Here is an 11,806-nt window from a genome sequence, read left to right as displayed (position 1 = left end):
TTCTTCGTAACTTTTTACCTTTAACCCAGTTTTGTGAAGGTGTTTATAAACAGAATAAATAGTTCACTCTCAGATGGAAATTTCCTACTTGTGTGTACATTTATAGACCAGTACTGATCAGAAGAACAACATTCCACCAGAGGATGTCGCATCCTCTCTAATGCAGCGCTCAGTCCTGATAAGCTGCTACTTTTAAACTTTTAATTAACTGAACACTAATCTGCATTATTTTGTGGATACCATATAAGAAAAAAAAATCTGATCATGTCTTTTGTTTTCTGGTATATATTTGTTGTATCTTAATGTTGTTTTGCAAGCAAAGCCTCATAATCTCCTTTTAAGGTCTCTAGCCAAGGTTAGACTGCATGAATTAATTACTCTTGTCATGCCTAATATAGCCTTTTGTTTGACTGCTGTAGTTGAATTCGTTTTCTATAGAAAATATGGGATGTAACTGATCAGCATGTAAACAAGATACTTGATTTTAATTGTTTGTAGACATTTTTTTTCTCTTTACTTAATTGTATTCAAACATAAGTTGACTGTGACGAAATCTTGGATCCACAGAAGTACATATTACATGTATTTAAAGGGCTGGTGGGAGCGAGAGGTATAATGAGAAAATTCCAGGCATGCATCAGAAGCAATGTTATGCAATAAGCAGCTTTGAGGTTTGCCATTACTCAGGCAAATTATGTAGTCTTTTAGTGTCATTTCATTAGTGAATAAATTAAAAGTCCAATACGTTTTAAGTGCATAACATATACATGAGGTGTGGTAGCCTGTTACTGTAATGCATGGATCTGAGAAAGCATACCTTGCTGCTGGCCGCAGCACGTGGTCATTTCAGATGAACCAGAGATGTCACAGCAGATGGACTCCTTTTAAAAGTTTTTTTATTGCCATGATTCTTTGTCTGATGCATCTGAATTCAACAATTTTCTAACAAAAACAAAACAAATGTTTCACAAAATGCACATTGCCTAACTGAAATGAAGGCGTAGTGCCTTGGTGTCTCCAGCAATAAACTTGTTTGACAAAGTGGATTTATTCTCTGTGCAAGTTGTACATCATCAAAGCAGCAATATTTAACACAATGTTATCAGGCAGTTTAACTCTTTACACACCCAACATTAAGTGGTGTTTGATTCCAGGCACTCACGAAGTGGCTTCAAGTGAATTAAATTATCATTAAGCTTTACAGAGAAGACAGAAGCAGTGTCTATACCAGAGTAACATATGTAGCATCGGTGGTGACACCACAGTTGTTATCTTTCATAGACATCAAGATGTACCCATCGTTGCCCCAGTAGGTAGACCAAGAGTTTTTTATCAACCAGTACGGCTCCCCGTTTAAAGTGCCGTACCCCACTGCAAGTACAGCGTGGTCCAAATCATCTGGAGTATTACCTGAAAAACAAGAAGCAGAGACATTAAGGTGTAGAAAGAGGAAGGTTTGTGTGATCTAAAAAGTCTGAGAAACTGTGAAGTAAAACGCACCACAAGCAGGTTCGTAGTAGACGCCATGGCTGTAGAAAACAAACGACCGGTGTGAAGCATCAATGCTGACGGCTGCTGGGCCGTTTTTGAACAGAGCCAGTTTGAGGGCCTCTGCACTGCCAGATGTCACGTTGGTGTAGCTCTGGATATGTGCTACGAGCTGGGATGAATTCACGTGGCAAAAACCATTCTGTTCATGCAAAAATAATAATTTAATTAATTTTTCAATTCAGTTTTATTCGTATAGCGCCACTTCACAACAATGCTGTCTCAGGGCGCTTTACAGACACATCAATTCAATGACCATGCTTATTCCTAAAATGCATCTGGGTTGTTTTGATATTTGCAAAGTTTGCATAAAAGACTTGGTATTTTACCGGACGTTTACATGTATTAAGTAAAAAATGTTTATAATTCTGAAATTGTTTTGTTTTTAATGGTAAATCAGTGTTACTGCGCTAAAAGGGCAAATTTTAGACAAATTTACAAACATCAAGAGAATCAGTCTTTAAAATGAGAAAAATTCAGAAAACTGCACTTGAACATATAAACTGGGTCATTTAGAGCTTGCAAATGGTTTGTTTGCATATCCAGTGGGCTTACTGTGAGCCTGGAGATAAAAATGAAATACTGTGGCATTGATGGTATTTACAGTTTCACAGCTCTGGTGGAAAAATGTGTTAACATGCCTCAGTCAGTTGGAGAACGGCCAATCGGGCACACAGCTGAAATCACATTTCGCTTGAACAAGCAGCCTAGCAGTTGTTTAAATGTGTCTAACAAAGTCCTGTTGCAACAATGAGCTGTCCTTTTCCTCTCTAACACCTCTAACTGTATTTCAGTATCACATCTAGTATAAAAAAAAAAACATTTCAGCTGCTTGCAAGCGCTTGCATTAACTTCTACGTTAAAATCATAGTTATTTTTTTAACTTCATCACCACAAAGTTATCTCACCATTCCCAAATAAGCTCCATAGGTTTCTGTTGTGGCAATGCCTCCATGTTTCATAATCCACTCGTACGCCCTCCACTCCTCCCCTCCATCACAGCCATTATTACCAAAACCCCAAGAACAATCCACCAGCATCTGCTGAGACAGGACCTGCAGAGCGCCCGTCTGAAAAACAAGAGCAAAAATACAGTAAGGAAGATTAGCAGCTTGCTGTGCTCTGCATGACTCACACACATTGAAATATAGGAGATAATCAACCACTAACACAAGTCTCTCATGGTTAAAACTAAACACAGGGTTGTGTAAACCACATGGACAAATATGTTTTGAGTCCTTATGAGGGAAGAAATGAGACTAAGTCTTGTAGAAGACACAAAGAGGCAAGGCAGCTCCGTATGTATAAAAGTGGAGAAGGGAACATGGAGGTTTATAAGGACAATTTTTGCACCAGCTGTTGTCTCCGGGTTGCTAGGCTGATGCTGTGAGATCATAAAGAGGTAAATTTAAAATTGGCCCCTGGAGGGGGGTTTGTTTATGAAGCTGCTTGTGGGGACGGGGTTACTGATTCGCGCAGGTCACCTCCCGCTGCTGCGCCACATCCTGGCAAATATACAAAGACAGACTGCTGGGGCCTCACAACACTACTTTATCCTGGCCAAACCAAACTGTTCCTGCAATGGCTGCAAAACAACTGGGGATTATTAAAGCTAATGGAGTTTACTGGTAAAGTCACTCATCATGTCTGACATCTCATCCCAATCCTTTTTGATACTGAAAAACCGTGTTAAGATGCACAATTTCAGTGATGTGTACATCAATGCGTAGCCTGTGTTTTGACACAAAGGCTTTATTACTATGTAGTACAGCTTGTTCCATTCGAGTAAAGCGTTCCTTTCTACGACCACCAGACCTCAGCCCATCCGTTACACAGCTCCCGGTAAAGTGCAGGAGACATTATCGATAGTGATGTGCACGTAAGAAAGAGACAAAGAATTTGGTCACTTCCAGGGGGTGCCATCAAATCCTATAATAAACCGGTCCTATGTTTGGACCATGTTGCTAGGTAACATGGTGCAGGAATGCCTTTGAGCTCTGGCCTGTATGTGATGCAGGCAGGCCTAAGCAGACATTCACTCAGCGTCACGTATTCACGCTCACTGTCAACTCTGTCTGTCCTGTGTTGAAATTTACACAATGACTCATCCACCTCTGCTATAACGGGGGGGGGGGACTCCTCTTCACTCACAGGGATGCTTGTAAGTTATACGTAACAAAAGAGCTGTGAGTAAACGGGCACTTTATAAAAAAAAAAAACATGAAAAAACTACACATTTCTCCACTGTGATTCATTTAACATTTGAACTTATTTCTATATATATTTTTCCTGTAATCTCCACATTTTTATAACTAGATAGTAGAATGTATTTTAAATTTAGCATGCTATTATGTAACACAGTCTTACAATTACAGAACACTCATTATTTTCTGTCTTGATTATTCTACAGTCTATTACATTTAAAGCTTACTATCTAATGACTAGTGCAGCTGCTGTAAATAAACTCAACATGAACAGACGAGGCAGCGTACTGAACATATTTTGCTTCAAAGAGAATGAGTAACTAGCCCCATCAGTGGAAAACTGGGATGCATCCAGGGTCTGTGTTATGAGCTGCCAGCTTTATTCACCTTCAGGAAGAGAGCGCCCTCTACTGCCCCAGTGGTGGCGAAGCTCCAGCAGGAGCCACAGATGGCCTGGTCCTTGACTGGAGTCACAGCACCTGGAGGAGCAGGGTTGAGATAAAAACTAGGTGCTCTGTCAAGACAACATCTTTGGAAAATGCTTCAGGATTTTACGCACCATACAGCCTCCAGTCCAGCGAATCAGGTACTTTCACCCCTTCGTAAACTTTGGTGGGAAAGGGGAGTCCTTTGTTTGGGGTCTTTCCTTGTTTTCTTCCCCTCATATTTGCCAACTCTGACATGGTGCGATCTGCTAAGGAGTTCAGGGCCAGAGAGAAGGATAGCCCAGCTCTGTTCTTAGAGTGGACATACCTGCAGTAGCAACAAAACAGGCATCAAGTCATCCGTTGAGGCTGTTTAACTCACTGGCTAATAAAGACGCCTTTGGCCGGGTACACTCATCAAACCGTCCCCAAAATGCGCTCTCCGAGTGCGCACCAAACAGATTGTGAATGCACTCCGAGGGCTGCACCCTGCACCCATTCAGCAAATCCACCCTCCACATCTACAACATTCTGCAGTCCTGAAAGTTAAGCCAAAATCCCCCAAAACACCGGTTCCCTGCTGCAGCTGCCAGCCGATGGGTTAAAGATTACACAAAACATACAACCATGCTGATCTTCTATGAAGAATGCAAATATCAAACACGAAGAGAAAAGTACAAGTAAGACAGCTAAATGTTTCCCTCACCGGAGATTGTGAACAAACGCGTGCTCTCTCTTCTCGTGCTCTCTTTCGTCGCTGTACCGGCGCTGGAACTTGTCCTTGAAATGACTGAACATCTTCTGTGAGTGGCCTGAAGCCGTAGTGTGGATGAGATCTTTCATCGGATTAGCCAGCATGTGGTGCTCCACTCCTGGGCCTGGAAAGCCTCCACAACTCATTCCTGTTGGGAAAATGGTTTATTTTAAAAGTTTATTCCTGCTTTGACTTGTTCTTAAAAAAAGGATCCTGTTTAATGTAACGCTGGTATGCAAACCTTCAGGCAAGGAGAAGACTTTGGGGTCAAAATTAGTGCTGAACTCCTTGTAGTCCACCAGGTATTTGTCATAATGGGACCCCAGCAGTGTGTTGTATCCCATCATCTCATAATGGAGGGGTGTAGCAATGTCTGTTTTGCCATCAGCACCTTTCTCTGAATTTGTCACCCACAGTGTATAAGTGTTCTTCTTGAAGCCCACAGTAGTCACATTCTGCCACACCTGACACAGGGAACCTCCAAAGTACTCCATTCTGAGGAACTGTGGTGGAGTATGAAGAGACAAAGAGGAAAAAGGGATTGAGTGAGAGAGAAGAAGATTTTGAAAGTCTGCTAATACAATGACACATACTGCAAAGTGTTTTTCTGCAGATAGCAACCCAAGCTGGTGCCATTTCAATGCTTTTCTTATAAAAAATACAGTTATAAAAGACAGAATGCATCTCAGCCAATAAATCATGCAAAATGGCACATATAGCAAGTTAAAGTAAATTTATTGGCTCCAAAGAAACACACAAACACACACACACACACACACCTGGAAGCCCTGTACATCGGGTAACGATGCCTGTGGTGAGACAGCTTCATCTTTGGTTCCATTAACTTGGAAGCACTTCATCACATTTTTCTCCACCTCTGTGGTCTCAGGAGTGATTTTATAGGCAACACCGAACTGTTGCTGAGATCCCAGCTGGTAAGTAGAAACTTGGCCTGTTGAGAACCATAAGGGGAGAAAGAGAGACTTATATCTGGACATTTACTTACTTTTTTGTTATGACCATTCACTTTGTTAGTTTCTAAATGTCTGCTCTTAGCCTAAATTAATGTCACTAAAACCTTCCAAAAATAATCATTCTGGTTTCATTTGTCAAATATTTGCTGTATTTTAATTTAAGACTATATTAAGTGAAACCTCAGCTCTTTCAATGTTCAAACAAAAGTGAAACTGCTGGTCTGCCGATTCTGGGTTTGTTTTGACATTACCTTATGACTCTTTGCTGTAAATTTATGGCTCACATTTCAGTTATTGAGGAAGCTATTTTACTTAAAAGGTCTGTAAAGTTGCACAATGTAGGAAAATTGTTGCTGTTCTTACATATTTGTAATAAAAGTCATATGACAAAGTTATATGTTCCTTTCTTAAAGGATGACTCAACACCAGCTTACGACGGGACATTTAGCAAGTCAAAAACATTAAATCAATCTAAAGAACAAACAGAAAACTGCGTTAAACTAACCATGAAATGAGCTAACAGATAAAGTTCACACAGCACTTATTCTTTGTTATTGACTTCCTGTCAATTTGATGATGTAGCGGTTTAGTTTCTTTTCTCTGACACAACAGAATCACAGCCTCAAATCATTAGCAGTCATGGGATGAGTGAGTAGGTTGTTTTATTTTATTTTTTTTTACCATGGTAGTAATCAATTCGGCTGGACTTTGCTGCCAAGTCAAACCAGGCCTCAAATGGCTCCACAATCTCAGCATAGGGCAGAGAGATCACACCTGCAGTGGTAAAGAGATGCATAAATCCAAACAAGTTAAATAAAAAATACTTTCTTAATCCACAAAGTGAATTCATAATCAGTTGTATTATAACATAATAATAACAATACACAGTAAATGCAAAACAATCCTCTGCCAGTGTCCAACTTACCCTTCACATGATAAGTCTTTCCAAAATCAGGAAGTGGGGGGACTGCTTTTCCATCTGTGGCTGTAAAGGACCAAAAAGTGGAAATGTCCTCAATGTTTTTAAGACATAATACAATCTTTGCAAGGTAACTGTCATTTTTTATGTGACTTAATCAAATAAAATCTGTGTTTTTAAGCCGTAAATGTGACAGTGTTTTCCCAGCACTGATGGCTGGTATTAGACATTGTACATTTAGCAGCAACTTTAGCCCCCAAAAGATGCTTTTGTGCAATGAGGCCTAACCCTTACCTAAACATAGAACATCTTTACTTAACATTTAAAAAAAAAAATATATATATATATATATATATATATATATATATATATATATATGTTCAGCTGCAAATTTACGTGTATAAGAGTATTTTTTTTATCTACCTGTTTAAGGTATACAGTCTATGCTCTTATCAAACCTTTATGCGCTCTGTGCTAGCTGCTTGAACAGCATGTAATGTTCGCTGACTGGAGACAAGCTAAGGAAATTAAATGTTGTTTCTTACCACAAGCAGCACACAGAAGAATGGCTACAAAGTATAAAGGCTTCATTGCTATACCAGTAAGGAAAGAAAGACTAAATCCGAGCCACACAGCAGCGGGCCATAACTTGTTCTACTCAAGACTCGACCGACAAATTGCTAAACACAGTCGTTCTATCTCGACCAATCACAGTGCAGAAAGGAAGAGTTTCCTCCAATCAGATACAAGAGGCGGGCTCTTGTTGATTGAGTGTCATGTGATCCGTGTCATGTGACTTCGGCTGTTTGCTTTATTTCAAGCAAATTATTGATGTTCATTGTAAATTTGTAAGGATCAAGGTGCGTTTGTGGTCTTGTTGTTTAGATAAGTCTTGTGTTTCTTAAATATCACTGCAGGGAATGTGGTTGGAGCACTGGAAAGCTGGAGCACCGCATTTTATAATAATTGTTTCATATTAGCTGTTTATTCCAAAGCCTCATTTACACTATGTATCACTAGTGTGAGGTAGTTAGCATTTTATTAATACTAATATTCCAATATTTTGCAATACTTTCCTATGGAATTTTATATCTACAGGGTTGCGTCTTAAACAAGTGACTTACCCAGCAAAAACCGTCCTGCTGCAATTCAGTTTATATTGTGTAATTCTGTAAACACTGCAGCACAGATTATTTTTTTATGTGAAAAAAGGCTTTGCCACACCCATCTGCAATAATCTGTTGACAGCGCTCAAACAATTGAAAAAAGAAATATCAATCAGAGCACACAGCTACGCAGGCCGAGAATGGTCGTGCTCGACTATTATTCTTTTTTTTTTTTTTTTAAATTATATTGAGAAAACAAGTCAATTTTCTCATTATCTTGAGATAAGGTGGAGGGCCATTTTCTTAAGAAAACGAACTTTGTTTTCTGAGATGATTAAAAATAACTTCCACTGTGGGCTCATGAGAGAGACAAAATTTCCATCATTAACATATTTCTTCTATTTTCCACAGGTGTTCCTGAATAATAGTTGCTGTACATGTTGAACTGTCTTTCCTGTCCTCTCCACCCCAACCAGTCGAGGCAGATGGCTGCCCTCCCTTAGCCGGGTTCTGCGGAGGTTTTCGTTCCTGCTAAAAGGAAGTTTTCCTTCCCACTGTTGCTGCATGCATGCTCAGGAGCAAGGAGCAAGTTAAGATTTGATGCAATCAGATGGTTTCTATTATCTTGGCTTTTTACAAAATGTACTTGTACTGACGTGTCTGTAAAGTGCCCTGAGACAACAGTGTTGTGAAGTGGTGCTATACAAATAAAGCTGAATTGAATTGAATTGAATTGAATTGAATTGAATTGAATTGAATTGAATTGAATCAAAAAATTTTAAAAAAATTAAAATTCTAAGTTCTCTGTGTGGTTCTGTCAGAATACCTTCATCAGAAAATAACTTCTGTAACTAGATATTTTTCTGTTATCACATAACAGCAAGTGTGAATGCGATAATGTGTAGTTACTGATGAATAATGCAAAAAAGCTGAAGATGTCACTGAAATTAACAGCAGCACATGTAAGCAGCAAGCAGATGTGCAGCATTTGTTCCACTATAATGCTAATAAAGTATTAAAGAAATCCAAAGAAAATTTTTTTTTGAAGTTATGAAAACTGCAGAGAGAGAAAGGAATAATTTCTTGAAGATTAAAATGAGGGAGGAGCTAATAAACTATATTGTGCAGATATGTTAAATGGCACTTGATCTGGTCCACACCTGTCAAATGAAGCTATAATAAATATTTCAAAATAATTCAAACTTAAATATTGGTGGGAAACCTGAGTTTGAAATTATTCTGATAATCTCAGTCCGTCATTCCTCCTAGCAATTATTTACAAGATAAAATGAATTAAACCCAGACTGGCTTCTTAGAAGTGAACAAATATAACAATGAGCTAAATGAGACAGTTTTTTGAAGGGCTTTTTTAAATGAACAAATCCCAAAGATCCGGCTCCCTTCAAAGAGTCAATAATCCCATCGCTACAAAGGATGGCCATCCAAAAACATCAAACTTACCACTTTACCATCAGTGCAACTGGAAGTAGTATCATGTTGCGCTGACTATATATTTTTTTTCCTTTTAAACTGGAAACATGATTTTATCTTCCTTTTTTTAAAAAAGTTTTTTACTTTTAGGTCTTTTTTTTATATTGCATGAGAATCCATCAAGGGGTGTGATTTCAAGGTAAGATCTTTCATTAAATGACTTTAGAGTATTTTGGTGAGGAGAAGCGTCCAGATTGCATGAGTTAGGGTGTCTCAGGGATCGGTGCTTGGCCATCCTCTTTTTACAATATACCTCTCCACTTGGCACAGTTATAAGCTCTCATGGCTTTTCCTACCACTGCTATGTAGATGACGCTCAGTTTTTCTTTTCTTTCCCACTAGGTGACACAATCATTTCCCTGAAAATACTGGCTTGCCTTACCGATGTCTCTCCATGGGTAACAGCTTGCCACCTCCAGCTAAATTCGAGTCAGCTAAATAAAGACAGAGCCAACTGTCTCTTCAGCTAACTCTTCCTTATCTACACAAATAAGTGTGAAGCTTACATTTGTACTCTCATCTGCTGCCTTGAATCTGGGTGTCATGTTGGATGACCAGTTAATCTTAAAGTCCATGTTGCCTCGCTTGCCTGTACCTGCCAATTCACTCTCTACAACATCAAGAGAATCAGACCGTACCGGATAGAACACACAACACAGCTTTTGGTTCAAGCTCTGGCATTGCATGCATCCATTACTGCTATTCCCTTCTGACAGGTCTTCCTGCATGCTTGGTTAAACCACTGCAGATTATTCAGAATGCAGCAGTTCATCTGGTCTTTAAGCTACCCAAAACAGCTCATGTTACTCCACTACTGATCATGCTTCACAGGCTTTCGGTCGCAGCACACATCATATTCAAAGCTTTGCTTCTAGCTTCCAAAACAATAACTTTAATATCTCTGTTCTACCTTCATTCCTTGCTCCAGAGCATCCCTACCTCTCGACAGATGCACTCTACCAGTGAAAGATGCCTCATTTTACCACCACTACATGGGACTAAATCCCTAGCCAGACTCTTTTCCTCTGTTGTTCCACAGTACTGGAAAAACCTGCCAACTCTGTTTGATCTGTAGAGTCCTTATCTACTTCGAAGAGAAAGCTGAAGACTCAGCTCTTTGAGGAGCACTTCTGCACCTAGTTTAACTCTATTGTCAGAGGAGTTGGAGAATTTGGCCCAGTTCTTTGCAACAAATATTGCAGAATTTATTCTTTGTATTTTAACATAGGGAGCATTGTGGGGGAAAAAAATGTAAAACTAAAAATACAGTAACAGGCTGTAGCACTACATGGCAACATCTGTGTCCAACTAGACTCGCAACAGTCTGACAAGCACCTCAACAAGATGTCCTCTGCAGTTAAATCTCTTGCTTGTGTTGTTCTCACTGTCATATGTAAGTCGCTTTGGATAAAAGTGGCTGCTAAATGACTGTAGAATAGAATAGAATAGAATAGAATAGAATAGAATAGAATAGAATAGAATAGATTTTCAAGCCCTGTGATGGACTGGCGACCTTTCCAAGATGCATCCTGCATCTCGCCCAATGGTAGCTGGGATAGGTTCCATCCCGTGACCCTGAAATGGAGAAAATGGTTAAAAAAAATGGATGAATGGATATTAAAAAACCTGTTTGCCTTGAATACAGGTACAGTCATTTTTGTCAAAACATTTGAAAAATAATATGGTGGAAATATGTCATATGATGCCCAGCCTGTTATCTTTTAAGTCAGGTAAACATCCTCCTTCATTAATTAGTCAATTCTACGTGTTTCTGCAGACACCTTAAATGAACTTGTCTGACAATACACACACATCTCGTCTTCATTCATTCATTTATTCATTCATTTTCTTAACCGCTTCATCCAATGAAGGGTCGCTGAGAAGCTGGAGCCTATCCCAGCAGTCTTTGGGTGAGAGGCAAGGTACACCCTTACACAGTGCTAACCACTATGCCACCATGCAGCTACACACATCTTGTCTTATTAAGCATAATTACTATATTTATTCATCCAGCCATTCTCATCCAATTTTCAAGGTTTGGACTAAAATGTCTGCAAATTCAGCAGAGAATCCCAGAATTCCCCTTCTCTAGCCATTTGTTCCAGTATGTTTGGGAGATCCTGAGGCGCTTACCTCACTCAATGTAGAGGAGCAGTTCTATTTTTCGCTTCCATCGTCTGTTGGACAACTTAACCTCTTGAAGGAGATGTATGGCTTTTCTGTTATCTGCAGAACAGTGAATCAGCTATACCCCCTGCATGAGGCCTTGGAGAGAGTTTGGCTAACTATTTTGTAGGTGTTTTGTGGACTTTGAGAAGGTGTCTGTCCATGTCCGCTATGACCAAGGCCAGATTAGCCAATGGGCATTATGGGCACAGGCCCACG

At 39.5% G+C, this 11,806-nt stretch overlaps 1 protein-coding gene across 1 annotated transcript; it reads right to left on the bottom strand.

The window, feature by feature from the left end:
* Positions 1–886: 886 nt before the first annotated feature.
* On the bottom strand, positions 887–7,506 carry LOC306770041 (digestive cysteine proteinase 1). Its single transcript, XM_079258812.1, has 11 exons — positions 7,370–7,506; positions 6,831–6,890; positions 6,587–6,679; positions 5,711–5,883; positions 5,173–5,434; positions 4,884–5,079; positions 4,312–4,505; positions 4,140–4,231; positions 2,457–2,618; positions 1,501–1,690; positions 887–1,410 (listed from the first exon to the last, which is right to left on the bottom strand). The coding sequence occupies exons 1-11, from the start codon at positions 7,413–7,415 to the stop codon at positions 1,223–1,225; spliced, it is 1,656 nt and encodes a 551-aa protein (XP_079114938.1). The 5' UTR covers positions 7,416–7,506; the 3' UTR covers positions 887–1,222.
* Positions 7,507–11,806: the final 4,300 nt, after the last annotated feature.

Source organism: Telmatherina bonti (assembly GCF_933228915.1).
Source record: "Telmatherina bonti genome assembly, chromosome: 19".
NCBI classification, from domain to species: domain Eukaryota; kingdom Metazoa; phylum Chordata; class Actinopteri; order Atheriniformes; family Telmatherinidae; genus Telmatherina; species Telmatherina bonti.
The sequence above is the reverse complement of the archived record's forward strand: the minus strand, read 5'-3'. Positions and strand labels throughout refer to the sequence as shown.